Source organism: Panthera leo, chromosome A1 (genome assembly GCF_018350215.1).
Source record: "Panthera leo isolate Ple1 chromosome A1, P.leo_Ple1_pat1.1, whole genome shotgun sequence".
In the NCBI taxonomy this organism is placed as follows: domain Eukaryota; kingdom Metazoa; phylum Chordata; class Mammalia; order Carnivora; family Felidae; genus Panthera; species Panthera leo.
This window is the reverse complement of record NC_056679.1, coordinates 152,632,666-152,656,116: the sequence shown is the minus strand read 5'-3', so window position 1 is coordinate 152,656,116 and position 23,451 is coordinate 152,632,666. Positions and strand designations below refer to the sequence as shown.

The 23,451-nt window shown below is 36.1% G+C and overlaps 1 protein-coding gene across 6 annotated transcripts in view; it reads right to left on the bottom strand.

Moving 5' to 3' along the window:
* Positions 1 to 1,359: 1,359 nt before the first annotated feature.
* The window catches only part of POLR3G (RNA polymerase III subunit G), a 43,394-nt gene continuing 21,302 nt past the window's right edge, over positions 1,360 to 23,451 (bottom strand). For 5 of the 6 annotated variants that reach the window (XM_042943168.1, XM_042943184.1, XM_042943165.1 and 2 more), the window contains exons 5-8: positions 21,997 to 22,047; positions 12,027 to 12,109; positions 7,612 to 7,758; positions 1,360 to 2,121 (exon numbers count right to left, since the gene is read on the bottom strand). In XM_042943168.1, the coding sequence (XP_042799102.1) occupies positions 2,035 to 2,121; positions 7,612 to 7,758; positions 12,027 to 12,109; positions 21,997 to 22,047 (368 nt within the window). In that variant the 3' untranslated portion in view covers positions 1,360 to 2,034. The remainder of the gene's footprint in view (positions 2,122 to 7,611; positions 7,759 to 12,026; positions 12,110 to 21,996; positions 22,048 to 23,451) is intronic. The other variant, XM_042943191.1, reaches the window with a different exon arrangement.

Below are 23,451 nucleotides of genomic sequence, written 5' to 3'. Positions count from 1 at the left end.
CATGCTGGTAAAGCAACCTGCAAATACTACCTATCTGTTCTCACAGTTGGTCAACCTTAAACTTCTACAAAGATCTTCCAAGGGGGGAAGACAATGCACTTAAGGCAGATGGCTGGAGCCTCCTGGAGCTAATCCTTGCCTTAAAGGGCTGTCTTACCATCTGCTGGACTAAAATTGTGGAGGCAAATTGAAAGCTAGGAAAAATACTTCAGTGCATTTGCTCAATTCACAAAGTTATCTGCAGATTTATAATAAAGTAAATAGAACCATTGAGATCAGATTTCTATAAATTAAGTGGTATTTGGCTAAGGTACTAAGGAAGTGAGAGAATGAAACAATATTTTTTAAGTATTTATTTTTTGAGAGAGCGTATGTGTGCAAGCACACACAAGTGGGTCAGGAGCAAAGGGAGAGGGAGGGAGAGAATCCCCCACTCAGTGCAGAGCCCAGCGTGGGGCTCCATCTCACGACTGTGAGATCATGACTTGAGCTGAAATCAAGAGTCGATGCTTAACCGAATAAGCCACCCAGGTGCCCCTAAAACATCAATGTTTTAATTAATAATCCTAAGTGACTATTTGCCCATTACAACTGGAAACTTTATGACCTTCTAAGTCCAGTAGATTGTTGTTTTAATGTGGACTTTTTTATTCCTGTTTTCCATTTAGAATGTTTACAATTTCCCAGAAGCTTATTTTAATAATTCACATATGATCAACACAGCACTGAACTAATGGTCTTCACACGCATCTTGAATTAACTGAGGAAGTATTAAAATTCAAAGTGATCTTTTTCCTGAGAAAGTCACATTACAAAATGGCACAATATAAATTTTCTCCAATCTTCCCCTCCAGAATACACGATGGGAAATCAGATTATAATATATTTTTTGAGGAAAATATGGTTGATTTTTAAAACTTTTAAATCACTTACCAAGCTACAATTTTTTAGAGGGTGATCAAATTAAAATTAAGTCATCATTTCTATAAGGTATGAATGAATACATACAGCAAATTTTGGTTGGTGTTTAAGCAATTTTTGTAGGAAATAGTTTACAGGTGGAGAAACTAAGGCACAGAAAACCAAGCTGATTTTCAAGACTGAGTCTAATGGTAAAGGCAGAAATAGAATTTGGCTGTGATTCTCAAGGTTAGAGGGTAACAGGTAATACATTCCCTAAAGAGAAAATTTATTCCTTTTGGTAGGTAACATTAATCATCTAAAAATACATAATATGAATTCCCTTGAAAATCTTTGGCATTTGTGTGTCTTTGGAGGCTGAGGGTTTTTCGGTATTTTCCCTGCCAAAATAGAAAAAAAGCAGGGGAGCTAGTTTTTAATAAACAAAAAAGATTGATCTTGATTTTAAAATGACCTGAGTTTTATTCTGCACTGTGATATAAATCACTTGGGTAACTAGGAGTCCTATGAAATTTAACAACAGCCACTACACCTCAAAAATCTGGCATTTTCCCCAGCGTGTATGTTTTTGATCACAAAACTTCCAATCTCATAAATTACACCGTTGTGAACTCAGGTTTATGTAGTCGTAGCACAGAACATACCATGTAAAAGTAAAAGATAAAATTATTTTCAAGTTTCTTTGTTTTTAAAGTGCTCCTTGTGCAGTATTAATCAATGTTCAGATTACAGAAATCCACTATGATGACCAGTACTAGTTTTACAACAGATCAAGTTAAACAAGAATAATTTGTTCAAGTATGAATACATAGATTAAAAGATGCAAAAACTCTAGGCACATTCAAATCTGAATAATACAAAAAAAAAAAAAATCCACTTGAACACATAAGAGGCATGACAGGGTGTTGAGAAGGAATGTCAGAGCATCAGAGACTAACTGGTAAGGTACCTAGTATGTAAACTCAATGTGGTTCCGAGTGTTTTGACAGCAAATATTTGTCTAACAAAACAGGAACAAAAATACAATACTCATTCCTTATCAGAAGTAGAAAACAAGTCTGTCCAAATATTTAGAAGCTGTATCATAAAGATATTTTTGGAGACATTCCATAGCTAATAGGTTGCTTCATCCATGTTGTCATCACTGTCTGCACCAAAATCATCTCCATCTTCAAAGTATGAATTAATGTAGTCATTTTCCTAAGTGAAGTGAGAAATTTCTCAGTTAACATTAAAATGAATTAGTAACATTATTAAAAAACATCATTTAGGCTGTCCCTTTAATCTTAATTTATGAATATCAAATCTGGGTAATAAAATATATCCCGCTTTAAAAAAGTCTCTGCTATTTCATCTCCTTAAAAAATATTTTTCACTCCCATCTACCTGTGCTGCTTTCCACAAGACCATCACCTCCTACTATTCTCAGGCACCAACTAGTTAAGAGAAAATGAAGGAATGTCCGTTACTCCTTAGTAGAATGATACATCGAATTCATTATACCTCAGTAAGATGATACAGGGTTTAGTTAGCCAAACCACCAATTAGTTACTCCAAACAAATGTACAATCAAGAAACAAAGCCAATTTACATTAACATTCAAGTACACCAGAACTGAGGTTTTCAGTCCTGGTGTGTAATTGAGCAAAAGTAGAGGGATTTTTGCTTTCTATCAAAATACAAGCCTCAAGATACCAAAAAAAACCCTAGAAAATGCCATATTCCATCCGGGAGCCCTCAGTTTCCTTGAGGTTAAGAGGGATTAAACTCCTGGGAACATTTCAATTATTAAGACAGGGTAAGACTATTATCCATGTAAATGATTCCTGATATTTCTGCGCTATCAAAAATTTAAAAATCCATTTTGGATATGGATTAAAAGAAATTTAAGAGCATTATTAACCAATTCCAGTGTATGGGATGTATCTGGATTTTGATTGGAACAAACAAAAAAAATTTGGCGGACAATTGAAAATATTTGAACATTGGCTTAATATTTGATGATATTAAGGATATTAGGTGTACTAATGATGTTGTGATGTTGTTAAAGAGTCCTTATTTTTTAGTCCATACTGAAATATTTATGGATGAAATGATACAATGCCTGGGATTTGCTTTATAATAATCCAAGGTGGATGGGGAATGGAAGTGGGGTGGGATAGGAGTGGACTGGGTGAATGAATGGGTGGTTGAAAGACTGGCTATAAACTAATGATTGTTAAAGCTGGGTGATAAGTCCATAGATGTTTATTTTACTAGTTACTAGATTTTTGTACATCATTGAAATCTGCCATAAAAATATTAATCTGCATTTCTACTCTCTATAACAGGAGTTACGATACAGTAACAAAATAGAGACTATTCTCTAAAGAAAGGCATCTGGATTTCAGCTTTATAAGTATCTATGTGGTGGGATTTTTTACTATGTAAGTTTATATAAATAATGCAAGACAACTTGCATTATTCAGATATAGATTTCATTACTTTGTCTTCCCTCAACACTGTTAAGTTTCTATATCCAGTAAGTTTCCATATCATCTCCAGTAAGATGGCCTGGTTTCTCTGTTGCCAAGAAATCTAATGATGTCTGGAAATATGGCTGAAGCCTGGGGCTAGTGTACAGGGGAGGTGTGGCATAGTTGAGAGTTCAAATGAACCTGACTGTAAATGAAATTGGAAGGGATACTCCACTATTCCAAATCAAGCACATGCAATTTATGCTTTAGACATGAGCACCTCCAAGTACATTCAGTGATTCACAATAGGTAATTTCGTGATGTTAATAATATCGATACAGGTACAAAGTGAGAACTTGTTGAAACTGATGGCTTAAATGGTTCTTGGCTTTCATTTGAATGCTTGATTTTTTTCTTTAATAACAATATTCACAAGACCGAGGAAAGAAAAAGTCTGTATTTCTTGAATTTTACATAGAGGTGTTATATAGATAGTTTTATATATATATTTAAATATATATATATATAAATAACTATATATGGTTGCTCCATTTACTCTTCAGAAACAATGCTTATCAAATCCTCAATACATCAAGTAAGTTAATTAGCATGATTTTTTTCATTAATTGACTGCTAAAAAGAGTAAAGAATAAATATAGAAAAGTCTTTAATCTCCCCTCTTCATCCTTCACCCAGCCTCATACTCAAAACAGGTATCATTTCTCTATTAAAGTGGAAACATATTTATATAAACTGTTTAGTGCTTTGCTAAGGCCTAACACAGAATTCTGAAACTACTAGAATCCTGATGTCTGTTATTCTTGTTAGGAAAGATCTTACTCTCAACAGAGCTCACCTCAAGCAGACTTTATACGCAGAGCATTCCAAAAGCCAGCCTTGTCTAGAAAACAAGCCACTAGCCACTAAAAGCTAATAGCATGCCATGACCCCCAAGACCAGTTATGTCACTCAAAAATGTCTCCAAATATTACCAGATATACCTCAGAGGGCAAAATTACCACTGGTAGAGAACCACTGGTTCATAGCAACAAACTTTCAAACATGGTCTAACCATGGCTCCTTCCAATCCAAGCAACTGGGCTTTCTAAAATACAAATATGATAAAACTACTCTATGGCTTAAAACCCTTCAATGGCTCCCCACAGCACTAAGGGTAAGGTAATATTGTTCAGCCTGGTACTTAAGATCCCCCCCTTTTTTTTGTCTCCGGCTTCATGTCTCCACACACCCCCACTTACATCCTCCAGCCGAGCCATACTGACTCACCTGGTCAATTACACTAGTATGCTAAACCCTCCTCGCCTGCAAGCCTTCTCCACGCTCTTTCCTCTATCTGTAATTATCTTCCACTCCATTTTTCATCTTGATGTGATTTAGTCTTCAGATTGTCTTTTTTGAGATACCTTCTTTCATATCATTAAAATGGAGTTTGGTGCCCTTCTTACGTACCCCTGTAACATCCTGAACTACGTATTATACCATAGCATTATTCATTATATTATAATTGTCTCTTCTCTTGTGTGTCTCCCCACTAGACCAATATCCTTGATGGGAGAACTGTATCTGATCCTGATATTCCCCATGTCTAGTACAATTCTAAGAACCACTTAGTATAAAAACACACTGAATGAAAGAAAATGAGTAATAGGTATATATAGGGCAACTAAAACTTTGGATAAGGATGCATACAGGGAGACTGTAGAGAGAAAAGGAAATCCAAAGGAAGAACTCTGAAGAATACTAACATTTAAAGATGAGAAAAGAAAGAACTCAAAAGAGACCACGAAAAGGTACCAGACTAGGAGAAAAACAGGAAGTGTTGTGTCACAAAAACCCAGAAAAGCAACAATGTTTGCCTATGTCTTAGCATCCAGCACAACGCCTGGCATATAGCTGATGCCATAATTGCCTTAATTTGTTGAATTTAAATAAAGGAAATAATATTTTAATCATGATGTTGTGAGAGTGTTAAATGTTGCAGAAAAGTCAAGTGAAATAAGGACTAAATTTTATTTATTGGTGAACTTGGTGGCAATAATTTTAAGAGCATGTAGGCGGAAATCAGATGAAAAAGAACTAAATACAGGAGGTTACAGGGCAGTGAGCAAGTGAAGCAAGCTAAACAACTTCCCAGGACACAGCAGCACATTTGGAGGGGAATCATAATGAGAGATGAACATGTTTTTGTTTGTTTTTTTTTTTAATTTTTTTTTTAACCTTTATTTATTTTTGAGAGACAGAGACAGAGCATGAGCAGGGGAAGGGCAGAGAGAGAGAGAAGGAGACACAGAATCTGAAGCAGACTTCAGGCTCTGAGCAAGCTGTCAGCACAGAGCCCGATGTGGGGCTCAAACCCACAAACCATGAGATCATGACCTGAGCCGAAGTCGGATGCCCAACCGACTGAGCCACCCAGTCGCTCCGAGAGATGAACATGTTTTAATGCATGAATGGAAAATATGAGTAGGAAAAGAGATTGAAAATATGAAAAGGGAAATGACATGAGGATTATGGTTCCCACCCCCAAAAAGGCAAGACAGTTAGTTCCAAATACGATGAAGCCTATTTCTTCCACTGGAAAAACAAACAAACAAAAAAAAAAACAAAAACAAAAACAAGGAGGAAAGACATTTAGTCTGAAGGCAGAGGACATGAAATTATGGGAGTATCTTCTTGATGGCTTCATTTTCTGTATGAAGATGCTATTATCTGCTAAGAGTGAAAGGAAAGGTAGTCAAGGAGAGGGATTAAGAAGAAAAGAGATGATCTAAAATAACTGCCGTAGACAGAGGATTTGACAAGAGAAACAGAGAAATCATGTAAGCCAACAAAAAGGGGCTAGTGTTGTTTTAGTGGCATGGGTTCCTGTGATTCCTCAAAAAAGCTCAATAGGCAGTTTGGAGGGGAAAAGCGGAGACAGTGGAATTGATCACAGGTTACTTTGATCTCAAGTGGGTGCTGGGAGGACAAGGGAAGAGAGGAATGGCAAGAAAGCAGTTAAAGGGTGAGCAAGGGTCTAGGTCCCTTAGGGAAGGAAATTAAGACAAGGAACCAATGAAAGGGAAATAGAGAATCAGAGAGCCTGGCAGTCTCAAACATGTCAGAGTGTAGGAATAAAAAAGTGAATGATCCGGAAAGAAAGCTGGAGACAGGTTTAATTTTAAAATGTTTAAATTTAAAATTTATCTGGAAGAATAAAGAATACTCAGGAAAATTCTTCCAAAAATGTTAATAATCAGAACCTTCTATTAATTGCATCAGCAGAGTGATGGTTCAAAACCAGATCTCAGAAATACATCTAAGTTGAAGTGAGAATCTGAGAGCTGATACAGGGGAATTTCAAACCAGTGAAGAAAGAAAAGTGTTTAATAAATGAGGTTAGCGGCTGGCTAGCCATTTGGAGATAGATAAAAATGGATCCAGACCTCTCCATTATACCAATGTAAATTTCAAAAAAAAAATCCAAAATTTAATGTAAACTAATTAAAGCATATAATAAAGATTTCATAGCTGTAGCAGTTTCAGGTAAAGAAAAGATTCGGCGGCATGTGAGGAGCTAAAATGGAGTGAAAAAAAAGTGCACTGTCATGGAGAAGAAACTCTCAGCCTAGGACTACTGTAAGAGGTATCTAAGTCCCAAAGATGCCATAACCAACAAAGTTAATTTACTCAAAAATAAATAACAAAAATGACTGTCTCTATTTTGAAATGCACCATGTTTCTAAAAGTGAGAAATCCCAAACCCAAACCGCTAAGTCCTGCCTCAGTCGGATACTTGGGGTTGGATCATACATGTTCCCCGACAGGGTCCACATGCACTTTGGGATTTAAAACATGATGGTACGCATTGCAGGGATTTCCTCTTCAGACTCTGAATTTAGTGACTAAGTCCTTAATTACTGTCATTGCTGATTTAAAATTTTATGTAGATAAATTTTAAACTAATCTGATCAATTTCCTTAACTTGTGGACTTCCACTTACAAACTTGCCTCTGGAGTTATTTTTACCTCCTACATTCAGTTTAGTATCATTATTTCAATGCAATAATAATTCTCTTGACACTAAGGAATTGATAGCAGTGATAATGATACATCCCTGGTACCCATCAACTTGGTTTTGGTTTGTTATTTTAATTATATAGCATATATCTGAATCTCATTAGATAATCCTTAAACTTAGTAACTTTGTTACCATCCTCCAATAGACCATTACCTCTTCTTGCTCTTCTTCATCATACTCCTCTTGTTCTGCAGCATCATCATCCTCATCATCATCACCTTCTTTATTTTTCTCTTTGCTTCCTTCTTTCTCTTCATTTTCCTCATCTGATTTTTCACCATCACCTCTCTTTTCCAATTCCTGGTATAAATGAACTTCATTAATTAAAAAAATTTTTATTTTATTTTTTTCTGAGAGAGAGAGAGAGAGAGGGAGACAGAGAAGGAGAGCACATGGGTAGGGGAGGGGCAGAGGGAAAGGATCCAAAGTAGGCTCTGTGCTCATAGGCTGACAGCAGCAAGCCCGATGTGGGGCTCGAGCTCATGAACTGTGAGTTCACGACCTGAGCGGAAGTTGGATGCCCAACCAACTGAGCCAGCTAGGCGCCCCTGAACTTCATTAACTTAAATGGAATTCACTAGACTTTAACCTCCCTGCTTAGCTCAGGAGAATATAGTTAACCTATCATCTTATTCTAAAACTCCAGGCCACCACCTAGGAAACTGTGAGTTCACTCAAGAAAGGAGGAACTCTTGGGGTGCCCAGGTGGTTCAGTCAGTTAAGCGTCCGACTTTGGCTCGGGTCATGACCTCACAGTTTGTGAGTTCGAGCCCCACATCAGGCTCTGTGCTGACAACTCGGAGCCTGGAGCCTGCTTCAGATTCTGTGTCTTCCCCCTCTCTATATTCCTCCCCTGCTTATGCTCTGTGTCTGTCTCTTAATATAAACATTTTTAAAAAATTTAAAAAAAAAAGGAGGGACTCTCTGTCTTGTCATTACACTAGCATTTACTTCGTTTTTGTTAGTTCATAACTAGATCTCAGGTGTTGCTAGGGTATCAGCTCTAATGCACAATGCTTTGTTTTTATGATTTCCTTCCTACCTCCTTCTAAAATACTGAGTTGATTCAGTTTATGGAGAGACACTTTCAGGATGTTATTCTCTTGTCCTTCCAACATGAAAGGAGAAAAGAGAATATAATGATAACATTTCAAAATGCCTGTTTAATTTATTTTGAGAGAGAAGGGGCAGAGAGAGAGGGAGAGAGAATTCCAAGCAGACTCCGCACCAGCAGCACAGTGCCCAATGCAGGTCTCGAACTCACCAACTGTGAGATCATGACCTGAGCCAAAGCAAAATCAAGAGTCAAATGCTTAACTGACTGAGCCACCCAGGTGCCCTTTATTTATTTATTTTTAAAGTAAACTTTATTCTCAACCTGGAGCTTGAACTCAGGACCCTGAGATCAAAAGTTGAATGCTCTCTGGGGTGCCTGGGTGGCTCAGTCGGTTAAGCGACTGACTTCAGCTCAGGTCATGATCTCCTGGTTCGTGAATTCGAGCCCTGCGAATATAAAATAGTGTTTATAGATCTTCTGAAGTGTCTGTAAATACATACACACATACCCACATATAATGATGCTATGTTGACATTAACATATGGAGTTTTTTCTTTTCTATTTTAATCATATTGCAGTAAAGAGGCCTACAACCCATGAATATTGTGTAGTTAAAAGAAAACTGTGCTATGTTTATTTAACTCTGTGAAAAGTATACACTATATCTGAAAAATCCTGCTATTAGCTATTATTTCACAATTAGATATACACTTATTCAAGCTAATTAAGGAAAATATTTTTCAAATATAGAATTCATTCAGTGCTGTGTATGACTAGGAAGTCTTTATTTCCATTACTGCCACCTCAGATATCTTTAAATAAATAACAACTTTATTTCTACCACGTAGATCTAAATCAAACCCATAAAATACTTAAATCGGTGAACTATTGCAGATAACTGCAATTTAAAAAAATGATCTCAGAGCCACACACATTCTCCCACTACTTTATTCTTTTTGTGTTAAACTGCTATTTTTGGTTTGTCTGCTTATTAGTCTCCATTTTCTCCTCTGTGAGATTTAACTATTTACCCCTACTATCTTACAGATTTGTTGTAAGAATAATGTGATTGACATAACATGAAAACACTTTGCAAACAGTTAACTTATAGAAAGGGAACAGTTCTTCTAGTTTAAATAATACATAGCTACCCTACAGAGAGGCCTTCCTGTAAATCAAACAAATACAAGCTCAAATATTAGTTTACTGCTGTCTGATTATTCACACATTAATCATGAGATCTGACTGTATGTTACTCCTTCTCCATCCACAGAAGCTTTTTTTTTTAAGTATTTATTTATTTTGAGAGAGACAGCACGAGGATGGGAGGGGGAGAGAGAGAGGGAGAGACAATCCCAACCAGGCTCCATGCTGTCAGCACAGAATCCCATGTGGGGCTCAATCCCACGAACTGAGAGATCATGACCTGAGCCAAAACCAAGAGTCAGACGCTTAACTGACTGAGCCACCCAGGCGCCCCCAAATAAGTTTTATTATAATAAATTTGCAACTACTTTTGCTAAAGAAATGAAACAATAATAGAGTCATCCAGAAGCTAATTTTACTCTTTAACTCAGAGTTAATAAAGCTAACTCATTTAGATTTCTAGATTTAAAACTCTAATTTTAACAATGTGCAAAATGAAAAAGGTGTTTGTAGAAAACCTGGAAGCATCATTTGTTCTGATGAGACTACATTCAGATCAATCTTCCTTATAGCACATGTCATATGCAGTTTTGAGAAGATTTGACAACAGTCTGAATCTGTGTTCAGTTAATATAAGTTGGCAAGTTCTGCAACCTCATCCATCATTCTACCACAGTTAAACCTGACAGTTATCACTTTTCCTTCAATATCCTCCTGGCTTTATTTTCATACATGTTACCTCCAGCTCAAGTACTAGTTAAAAAATAAAATAACAAATATGAGTTTCTGTTACCACATAGCTATGCCAACTTGACCAAACAAGTAAAAGTTTTATTTATTTTTATTTTTTAATGTTTATTTTATTTTTGAGGGAGAGAGAGAGAGAGAGAGAGAGAGAACGTGTGCGAGCCAGTGGGGGAGGGGCAGAGAAGAGGGGGACAGAGGATCTGAAGCAGGCTCCATGCTGACAGCAGAGAACCTGATGTGGGGCTTAAACTCAGGAACTGTGAGATCATGACTTGAGCTGAAGTTGGACGCTTAACCAACTAAGCCATCCAGGTGCCCCAACAAGTAAAAGTTTTAAAGCCTTGACTTCCTCAATTGGTATAACCTCCATTGAGAGTGATCTGTCAATATTCATCCCTATTTTCTAATACACATAAGAATTGACCCAAGAAATGCACTTCAAGAAATCTACTTTACATATGTATAATGACATACTTAATATGAATTCACTACAGCACTGTTTATAATAGCAAAACACTAGATGAAACATTAAGTCCATCAATTGGGTATTGGTTCAATAAACTATGGTTCATTCTTATAGGGTAGGCAAAAAAGGAGAAAAAAAAAAGAATGAGGCAAGTCTATACAGACTGACACAGAATCATCTCCAGTTGATTACAAGTAATAAAATGAAAATGCAGAAGAGTGTAACATGCTAACTTTTGTCTTTAAAACGAAAAAGAAAAAAATCTGTATTTGTTATACATAAAATATTTCTGAAAGATCTGTAAGAAACAGGGAATACTGATTGTCTACAAGGGGGGAACTGGATGGTTAGGCGCAAGAATGGGAGGAGAAATTTTCAGTTTATTAACATTTTGGATACTTTCTCTTTTTTATTTTTGAAATATTAAAAACAATGAAGATATAAACTTAAGTTCTATAAGATGTACTTTTCTCTCAAAGCACTCAACATGAGACAGAAAAAAAGCATTAAAAAAGTACATATACAATAATAGGAAAAAACAATGAGAGGTTTTTAAAAGAAATACATTTCAGGGGGTGCCTGGGTGGCTCAGTCGGTTAAGAGTCTAACTCTTGACATTCGCTCAGGTCATGATCTTGCAGTTGTGAGACGAGCCCTAGGTCGATCTCTGCAGTAAGCATGGAGCCTGCATGAGATTCTCTCTCTCCCTCTCTGCCCCTTCCCTTTTTGTGCGTATGCACTCTGTCTCTGTCTTTCTCTCACAATAAATAAACTTAAAAAATAATTTAAAAATATTTTTAAAAAATACATTTTAGGTATATAACTCTTTTGTGTTTCTTTCCAATACATAATTCCAATGCCAGGGGAAAATAAGAATACACAGACATTCAAGGGGAAAATAGGATACATGGAAAAGGAAGTAGGCGACAGAAGGTAAGGTAAGTTGACAGGTAAGTGGTAATGAAGGACAGGATGGAGCCTCCTTATCTACCAGCCAACAATGTTCAAATCTTTCTAGTTACCCTGTGTGCTGGGATTGGTTGTGCCAAATCTAGGTACGATTAACAAGTGAGAGAAGGTGTAAAGAGTGAAGAAGGTGAAGGAGGCATGATACTTTTACAGCTTGCTCTTACAGTAAGAAGAAAACCTTACCTCGATTTTTTTCAATACATCTGCAGTATTAGTGAGTGACGCGCCTTTGCCCGTAGCCTTTGCTTTTTGGGATTTGGGGCCTGCTAAAGTAAAACCGCTGTTAACACATATTTCTATAACAGAAACTGTGTATTATATTTCATATGCTGTCTAGCATAGTGATATGTCCTACTGGGCAGTCATCCAATTTGCACACTGAATTTTCCAAAAGAATAACAAAATCAATCAGCATGCCTCCCCAATTTTCCATGATCAGGAGTCAACGATAATCACTTAATAGGAAGTTTTTTAAGACCGTAACCACATATCTTTTTACTAGTACTGAAAATCTGTACTGGCAATTAATGTTATTAAGCCCAAACTGCTAAAATGTTACTTCAGAAAGAAGCACCAGAGGACCAGTGAAAGAATCTCACAAATATATCATCTGCATTGGCTTCTTGGTCACTGATTGGTGTACTTTGTTTTAAGTAGGGCAATTTGACCAGGTTTGGAAAATAAAAAAACAAGTGCAGAATAAATAAATAAATAAATAACCATTTGTCAATGGTTAAGGAAATGAGAAAGAGGTTATATTCACACAACATAAGCATTATCTTTGGAATGAAGATTAAAATGGCTACCCTGAATATGCCCATTATATGAACCTGAAAAGTCAAAGCAGTATAAATGTTTTAATGGCATTGGGGTAATTTTTTTGAGCCATATAAAAAACATTGCATTTTGAAGCTATTGTAAAACTTCAGGGCATAGAGAATTATTTCACATATAGATCCTTCCAGTCAGTCACCAAGGCATTATGATATGCTACAAAATTGTCCCATTGTGATTGAAAGTATTATAGTCCTTTCCCCAAATCAAGCTAAATACCTAGAAATTACTTGGCAACACAGGAAAATATAGCTCAGAAATATGTAATTTTGTTAAAGATTAACATTTAACTTATAAAAGAAGAAATTTCTAGATTGTGGTAGATGACCCATAACTGATGGAATTACAATTTACTGTGTTACATACCAAATTGCCCCTCAGGGAATCACTGAACTCAGAACCCCAAACATATTTATGTGAAGTTTTGTTCAAAAAAAGGTAATAGGTAGATTTAATCATGGGTAACTTTTTCTGTTCCCCTTGAGGGTAAAGACTGTTTAATTTGAACTGTAGCACATAAAATATAGTATCATATATGAACTAGATTTCAATATATATTATGATATCGAAATCAGAAAACATTAGCTAAGAATGTAATTTACTCACATAATGAAGTCTTTTTCTCTAAGAATCTTCTGTTGAATTATTTAAATTTCATAACACATAAGTCTGTTTAATGGGTATTATAGAACATGGTCAGGTAAATGAACTTATTAAAAACTACTGATTTCTTGACCAAGAAAGTCAGTTGCCAAAAGGCAACTAAGTATCTTTTGCTATTTATTAAACTGTTTTTACATAATCACTAATTCTTTTATGTACAACTGGGGGAGAAGTGTCAAATTTCCAAAATTTGTTAAAAGACTGTTTTAACCTGAAAACATTAACAGGCATTTTTCCCTCATCTTTGGCCAAATACATGCATATATTTGAATTTTTGTTTGTTTCTTTCAATATCTGCCAACAGCTGGTTCCTCAAGAAAAAAATTTTTCAGCCTTTGGCCCTTTGGGTACTATTTACTTTCATGTAAATCAGTAGAGGCCATCTTAACAAAAAGGAGAGTATAAGTTTACCAGGAATAAAACACAAAAATTATACAATATGCAAAAAAAAAAAAAAAAAGCTCAGAATGGAAACAAAGTTTTATGGTTGTTGTTTTGTTTTTTAACAAATGGAAATTCTGACACACTGGAAGTTTTAACTAATAATCAATGTGTATATAAAGTTCCAGGGATGAGTAGTCAGTGGGATATATTTGAAAAAATTAATTTTTCCAAATCAGATACATTCTTTTTGGCTCTTTAAAGTCTGCTACAAATTTACAATCCACTAGGACATGACCAGTATCATTAATGCACATGTTATTATATTGTAAAAATAATATATTTGCCCAATAAAAGCCAAAGGTATAAAAAAACACCAGATAAAACTATTATATCTCAATGTATAATATTTTGGTTTTTAAAAAAAATTTTTTTTTAACATTTATTCATTTTTTGAGAGACATAGAAAGACAGAGCACAAGTCGGGGAGGGGCAGAGAGAGAAGGAGACACAGAATCCGAAGCAGGCTCCAGGCTCCAAGCTGTCAGCACAGAGCCTGATGCGGGGCTTGAACTCACAAATCATGATCATGACCTGAGCTGAAGTCGGACACTTAACCGACTGAGCCACCCGGGCGCCCCTATTTTGGGTTTTTAACATAATATTTTGTACTCAATCAAGCTAAATATTCTTATATAGTGTAGCTTTGAAATGAAACAAAATAGAAATACTTCCACTTTAAATACATGTGTCAGAATTTACCAAATTATATATTCAAATATATGCATTTTATCATATGTCAATGATACCTCAATAAAGCTGTTAAAAAGGGGAGGGGGATCTCTTTCAGCAGACAGGAGATGAAGCAATACTTCCTAACTCATTCTGTGAGGCCAGCATTACCCTAATACCAAAACCAGACAAATATTATAAGTAAGGAAACAGAAGATCAATCTCTCATGAACATATAAGCAAAAATTTTCAACAAAACATTTACCACATCTAATCCCACAATGTATAGAAAGAATAATACATCACAACTAAGTAGGATTTATCTCAGGTATGTAAGGCTGGTTCAATCTTCCCAAATCAATTAACTTAATCCATCAAATTAAGAGGCTAAAGAAAAAAAATCACATGATCGTATCAACAGATGCACAAAAAGCCTCTGACAAAATCAAACACCCATTCATAACGAAAAACCCTTAGTAAACAAAGAATAGAGGGAAACTTCCTAAACTTGATAAAGAATAGCCACCAAAAAAACGATAGCTACATCTAATGGTGAAAGGCTTGACGTCATACTTAAAGGTGAAAAGTTTAACACTTTCCCACTAAGATTAAGAACCAGGCAAGAAAGTTCCCTCTCACCACTGTTTTTCAACATTGTACTAGAAGTTCTTGCTAATGCCATCAGATAAGGAAAGGATATAAGAGGTAAACAGATTGGGAAGGAAGAAATAAAACTATCTTCGTGCACAGATGACATGATCATCTATGCAGAAAATCTGAAAGAATGAGACCAAAAGTCTGGAAACTAATACGTGATTACAGCAGGGTTGCAGGATACAAGGGTAATACACAAAGGTCAATAGCCTTCTTATATACCAACAATGAACAAGTGGAATTTGAAATTAAAAATCTACTACTGTTTACATTAGCACCCCCAAAAGAAACACTTAGATAAAATCTAACAAAATAAGTACATAGTCTATATGAAGAAAACTATAAAACTCTGAAGAATGAAATCAAACATCTAAATAAATGGAGAGATATTACATGTTCATGGATAGTAAGATTCAATACTGTGAAGATGACAGTTCTTCCCAACTTCATCTATAGATTCAATGCAATCTCAATCAAAATCCTAGTAAGTTATTTTATAGTATCAACAAATTGTTTCTAACGTTTAAATGGAGAGGCAAAAGATCTAGAATAGGCATCGCAAAATTGAAGGAAAGAACAAGGTTGGAGGACTGACACTACCAGACTTTAAAACATACTCTAAAGCTCTGATAATCAAGACTTCCCGGTAAAGGTGAAAGAATATACAAAGGTCAATGGAATAGAATAGAGAGCCCAGAAATAGACCCACAAAAATATAGAAAAAGAAGCAAAGGCCATACAATGGAGAAAAGAGTCTTTTCAACAAATGATGCTGGAACAACTAAACTTCCACAAGCAAAAAAAAAGTGAATATAGGGGTGCCTGGGTGGCTCAGTCAGTTAAGTATCCAACTCTGGCTCAGGTCATGATCTCACAGTTTATGAGTTTGAGCCCTACATCAGGCTCTGTGCTGATAGCACAGAACCAGCTTTGGATCCAACTTTGGATCCTCTGTCTCCTTCTCTCTCTGCCTCCCCCTTTCTCTCTCAAAAATAAACAAACATTAAAAAACCTTACACTCTTCACAAAAATGAACTCAAAATGGATCACCACCTAAATACAAAACACAAAACTGTAAAACTCTAGATGACCTTGAGTTTGGTAATTACCTTTTAGATATAACACTAAAGCCATGACCTATGAAAGGAATAACTGATAAGGTGGACTTCATTAAAATTAAAAAATTCTGCTCTGCAAAAGATAATGTCAAGAAAATGAGAAGAAAAACCACAGACTGGGAGAAAATATTTGCAAAAGACGTATCTGATAAAGCACTATTTGAAATAATACAAAAAAATATTGGTCTCTCTTCCCGGTTCCTTGCACAGAACTCCTAAAACCCTTATAATTTCCTAAGTGATAAAAACACTAGAAGCATCTTTTGTTCTCATATTTAGTCTTTGACCTTAGTTCCTGGCAGAGTTCCTAATCCCTTGAAATTTACTGCGTGATAGGAGTGTCTTTTGTTCTAAGGAGACAACTCTTGGGGGCTCCTGGACAGCTTCAGGATAAGGGCACAAGACAGATCAAACCATGATTAAAAGCCTGGAATTTTCAGCTCCATTCTCCATTCCCCTGGAGTGGAAAGGGACTTGAGACTGAGTTCATGATTGATCATACTTATGTGATGAAGCCTCTATAAAAATCCCCAAAGTATGGGCGTTTGAGGAGCTTCCAGGTTGGTAAACACATTCACATGCTGGGAAGGTGGGGCACCCCAGCTCCAGGGAGACAGAAAAGTTCCTGTGTTAGGAATCGTTCTAGACTTTACTTTATCTACCTTTTCATCTGACTGTTCATCTGTATCCACTATCATATCTTTATTAAATAATAAACCAGTAAACCTAAATGTTTCCTAGGGTTCTGTGAGCTGTTCTAGTAAATGAAATCCAAGTGGGAGGAGGGTCATAGGAACCCCTGATCTGTAGCCAAGTCAGATAGAAATTATGGGTAATCTGGGGAACCTACTACTTGTAATTGGCTTTTGAAGTGGGGAGCTGGACTGAGTCCTTAACATGTGGGGTCTGTGCTAATTACAGTTGATTTTGGAACTGAATTAAATTGTAAGACAGCCAGCTGGTGTTGCAGAGAACTGCTTGGTGTGGGGAAAAAAAATTCCATACACCTGGTGTCAGAAATTTTGTGAATATAGTAGTGGTAGGAGACTAAAGGAGATACAGCAGGAGTAAGCTTTTCTTATAGACTGTTATCCAAGATATACAAAGAACTCCTAAAACTTCACAATAAGAACACACAGACACACACCCACACAAAACATTAAAAAATGGGCCACAGACCTCTTTCCAAACAAGATATACAAATGGCAAATAAATACATTAAAGATGCTCCACATCATAAGTCACCAAAGAAGTGCAAATTAAAATAGTAGTGAGATACTTACTATGCACCTATTAGAATGGCCAAAATCCAGAACACTACCACCAAATGCTAGCCAGGATATATAAAATCGGGAACTGTCATTGGTTGCTGGTGGGAATGCAACATGGTAGAGCAACTTTGGAAGACAGTTTGGTGGTTTCTTACAAAGCTAAGTATACTCTTACCATACAATCCAGCAATCATGCTCCCTGGTATTTACTCAAAGGAGTTGAAAACTTATGTCCACACAATAGTGGATGTTTATAGCAGCTTTATTCATAACCCCCAAATCTTGGAAGCCATCAAGATGCCTGTAGTAAGGAAATGCATAAACAAACTGTTGCATATCCAGACAATGCCATATTATTAAGCACTAACAAAAAATGAGCTGTGAAGCCATGAAAAGTCATGGAGGAAAATTAAATGCTTATTATTAAGTAAAAGAAGTCAATCTGAAAAGACTACATACTGAATGCTTCCAACTATATGACATTTTGGAAACGGCAAAGCTATGAGGACAGTAAAAAGATTAGTGGTTGCCAGGGGTAAGGAGGAGAAAGAGATGAATAGGCAGAGCACAGAGAATTTTTAAGGCAGTGAAAGTACTCTGTATGATATTACAATGGTGCATGCATATCATTATACATTTGCCTTTACCCACAGAATGTACAATACCAAGAGTGAATCCTAATGTAAACTATGGACTCTGTGTAATAATGATATGTCAAGGTAGGATCCGTAATTGTAACAAATGTATCACTCTGGTGGGGGATATTAATAATGGGGGAGGCTATGCATGTATGGGGGCAGGAAGTATAAGGGAAACCTGCACTTACCTGCTCAATTTTGCTGTGAATCCAAAACTGCTCTAAAAAATGAAGTCTATTTCACTCAGATCAATGGAACAGAATAGAGAACCCAGATATGGACCCACAAAGTATGGCCAACTAATCTTTGACAAGGCAGGAAAGAATATCCAATGGAATAAAGACAGTCTTCTTCAGCAAATGGTGCTGGGAAAACTAGACAGCGACATGCAGAAAAATGAACCTGGACTACTTTCTTACACCATACACAAAAATAAACTCAAAATGGATGAAAGACCTAAAAAAACAGGAAGCCATCAAAATCCTCGAGGAGAAGGCAGGCAAAAACCTCTCTGATCTTGGCCACAGCAACTTTTTACTCAACATGTTTTTGGAGGCAAGGGAAACAAAAGCAAAAATGAACTATTGGGACCTCATCAAAATAAAAAGCTTCTGCACAGTGAAGGAAACAATCAGCAGAACTAAAAGGCAACCGATGGAATGGGACAAGGTATTTGCCAATGACATATCAGATAAAGGGTTAGTATCCAAAATCTATCAAGAACTTATCAAACTCAACACCCACAAAACAAGTAATCCAGTGAAGAAATGGGCAAAAGACATGAATAGACACTTCTCCAAAGAAGACATCTAGATGGTCAACTGACACATGAAAAAATGCTCAACATTACTCATCATCAGGGAAATACAAATCAAAACCACAATGAGATACTATCTCACACCTGTCAGACTGGCTAACATTAACAACTCCGGCAACAACAGATGTTGGCAAGGATGCGGAGAAAGAGGATCTCTTTTGCACTGCTGGTAGGAATGCAAACTGGTGCAGCTACTCTGGAAAACAGTATGGAGGTTCCTCAAAAAATTAAAATCGAACTACCCTACAATCCAGCAATTGCACTACTAGATATTTATCCAAAGGATAGAGGTATGCTGTTTCAAAGGGGCACATGCACCCCAATGTTTATAGTGGCACTATCAACAATAAAGTGTGGAAAGAGCATAAATGTCCATCAATGGATGAATGGATAAAGAAGATGTGGGTATATATATATATATATATATATATATATATATATATACAATGGAGTACTACTCAGCAATCAAAAAAGAATGAAATCTTGCCATTTGCAACTACCCGGATGGAACTAGAGGGTATTATGCTAAGCGAAATTAGAGAAAGACAAATATCATATGACCTCACTCATATGAGGACTTTAAGATACAAAACAGATAAACATAAGGGAAGGGAAGCAAAAATAATATAAAAACAGGGAGGGGGACCAAACATAAGAGACTCTTAAATATGGAGAACAAACAGAGGGTTGCGGGAGGGAGGATGTGCTAAATCATGGGTAAGGGGCATTAAGGAATCTACTCCTGAAAGCATTGTCACACTATATGCTAACTAACTTGGATGCAAATTTAAAAAAATAAATTAAATAAAATGGTAAAAAAAAAAATGAAGTCTATTTAAAAAGCAAAATGCAAAATACCAGGCCTAAAAAAAAAAGAGAGGGGTAAGGGAGGAAATCTCTTCTCTTAATTGCTAGCCCTATTGTTATTAACCTGTCTGGCTACTTCACTTTTTCTCTCTTATTCTTTTTTATAAATTTTCCAAATGTTTATTTATTTATTTATTTTCAATTTTTTTCTAATGTTTATTTATTTACTTTTGAGAGAGAGAGAGAGACAGAGCGCAAACGCAGGGGAGGGACAGGGAGAGCTGTCAGCACAGAGCCAGATATGGGGTTGAACTCACGAACTGTGAGATCATGACCTAAGCTGAAGTCAGACCCTTAACGGTCTGAGCTACCCAGGTGCCCCTCTGTTTATTTATTTTTGAGAGAGAGAGAGAGACAGAGAGAGAGACAGACAGAGAGACAGAGAGAGAGTCAGCAGGAGAAGGGCAAAGTGAGAGGGAGACAGATCTGAAGTAAGCCAGGCTTTGAGCTGTCAGTACAGAGCCTGACACGAGACTCGAACCCACAGACTGTGATATCATGATCTGAGTTGAAGTCAAGACACTTAACTGACTGAGTCACCCAGGCACCTTTCTTTCTTCCTTCCTTTCTTTCTTTCTTTCTTTCTTTCTTTCTTTCTTTCTTTCCTTCCTTCCTTTCCTTCCTTCCTTCCTTCCTTTCCTCCCTTCCTTCCTCCCTTTCTTTCTTTCTTTCTTTCTTTCTTTCTTTCTTTCTTTCTTTCTTTCTTTCTTTCATGTTTATTTATTTTTGAGAGAGAGAGACAGAGAATCCCAAGCAGGCTCTGCGCTATCAGCACAGAGCTAAACGGGGCTTGAACTCAAGAACCATGAGATTATGACCAAGTATCAAGAGCTGGACATTCAACTGACTGAGCCATCCAGGCACCTCATTTCTTTAGTCTTCATATCCAAATTTCCCAATCATTCATCTATGCTTGCTGTCCCTTTTTCCTAAACTCCCATTTACTGTTTAATCCATTCCAATCTGAATTCCATGCTTACAAATCTTTTAAAAAGCTCTCGCTGAGGGCAACAATGATCAATAAGTCAAAAATTAGTTTACATTTTCCAATCTGTATCTTACTTGACCTCATAGCAATTTTGTTTAACCTCCTTTAACACTGTTGATCACCATTTGAAATGGTCTGTACTTCTTGCATACTCTTGCTTCTGTGACTCCACTCTCTTCTGGTTCTCCTCTCTCCCTCCCCATCCCTTCTCCTTCCATCTCCTTTCTTTGCTGATTCAACCTCCTCTACCAGCCCATTAAATTTTGGCAGTCCTCCAAGTTTAGGCTTAGGCCCTCATTTCTTCTAATTCTCTAATTTCAGCCTAGATAATCTCACCCTTCCTCACAGTTTCAATTATAGCACCTATGCTGATCCCTATCATCTCCATTTTGAAGTCCATCCCCCTGTATCCAACAACATGCTCAACATTTCTATTTGTATATTTCAAAGGAAACTTAAAGACCACTTCTAAACTGTAACTCATGATTTCCCCCCACAAACCTGGTGTTTCTCGGATGTTCTTCTGCCAATTCCATCTTAGTAAATTTACTCATGCAATCCGGGCTCCAATTACATTTCTTCGAAGAAACTTCCTTGACCTCCCACTGAGGACAGTGTGTTTTTATTTAATGTTTTTACTCCATTTGACTGTAAGCTCCATTAAGGCAAGGACTATTCCCACTTTGCTCACTGTTTCATTTCTTTTAGCACAGTGTCTGGCAACAGTAGATTCTCAACAACTATTCACTCAGCGGAATTATGAAAGAACACCACACTGGAAATTTTCACTTTGGTATTTTGTGTGCCACATAAAGTTCTAATCTACCAGTTCCCAAATTTTACCAGTTCCAAATATATGAGTTAAAAACTTAGAATATAGATGGTATAACCATCAAATGCATTTATATGCAAAATTTCAAATTTTCAAAAGTAAAATGTCTACAATACTTGAAAAGTCTTCTCTAGCACATCAAAATTCCATACTTAAAGAACGGAAAAACTAAACAAAGTATCAAAACAAAGCAAAAAACCAACAACAGAAAGTTTTAACACAATAGTCAAAATGTCAAACATATTTTAAGAAAAAGCATTCAGAATGCTGAGTGTAACTTCAGATTGAGAATTCATTCCATAATTAGAATTTGAGCAATAACCTTTTATTACCTGGATTATTACATTAGTCAATGTACCTTTTTTGCACTTTTTCCTTGGCATCATTTCTCTTGGGAGTCTTCTCCAATCTGCATGTACAAAAGAAAAAAAAAATACAACAGTTGCAGTTTCCTCTAGGAATTAGTGGCACTGGATATGACTATTTAAAGGGACATGACAGTTGGTTAATCAGTGAAAATAAAATTTCTTAATATCTGACTGTACAGATTTAGCCTAGGTGATATATTTTCTCCTATGAAAAAAAAAAGAGTTCATTAAAAAGAACTTTGGTGGCTCCCAGCTGGCTCATTTGGAAGAGCATGAGACTCTTTATTTCAGGGTCATGAGTTCAAGCTCCACTTTGAGTGTAAAGAGTATTAAAAAAAAATAAACATTAAAAAAAAAAACTTTGAAATAGTGCTATAAAATTTCTACAACTTTCTGTCAATAGTTATATAGTATTTATCTAATCAATTTTAAATATGGAAATTTTCATAACAAGAAAAATAACGTAGAAAAATTTTGTTAATCATGACATACTGTTGAATAAGAAAAAGTTTCTCAGATAGTAAGTACCGGGGCGCCTGTGTGGTTTGGTTGGTTAGGCCTCTGACTCTTGGTTTTGGCTCAGGTCATGATCTCCATGATCTCATGATCTCATGAGATTGAGCCCCACATCGGACTCTGCGTTGACAGCATGGAGACTGCCAGGGATTCTCTCCATCCCTCTCCCATCCCCAGTCTCAAAATTAATAAATAAATACTTAAAATAAAATAAGACATTCATATAGAATCCCAGTAAAAAATAAACCTAACATATAAATATTTTCATATATTTAATTTTTGTGCAGAGAAAGCTCTAGGTTGGGAACAAAATATTATAGTAATTCTTTATGGGTGTTAGGATTATAGCTGCTTTTCTTATTTATTATTTATGTATTATTTGACCATGCTGTATTTTGTAAGTTTTCTATAGTTGATACGTGTTTCTTGCGTAATAAGGAATTTTTTTTTAAAGTTAAAATATATGACCACAATCCCAACACATGAAAATTAAGCAATTCTAATAATTAACCCAAAACTTTATAATTAAAAATAAAAACAGCCATGGAAAAGTAAATTCACTCTAATAAATAATTTTGACTGCAGGAGGTAAAGAATTTCTCTAATTTATCACTTTCTTTTAATTTTTTTAAATGTTTATTTTTGAGAGAGAGAGAGTGGTGTGCACATGTGTGTGTGTGAGTGCAAACAGGGCAGGGGCAGAGAGAAACAGAGACAGAGGATACAAAGTCAGGGCTCTGCACTGACAACAGAGACCCTGATGCGGGACTCAAACTCATGAACCACGAGATCATGACTGAGCTGAAGTCAGGTGCTTAACAAACAGAGCCACCTAGCTGCCCCACTTTCTTTTAATTTTTAAGCATAGAGTTAATCAGAAAAATGAAGCAACATAAAAATGGATTAAAAAATACTGCCTACTAAAACAA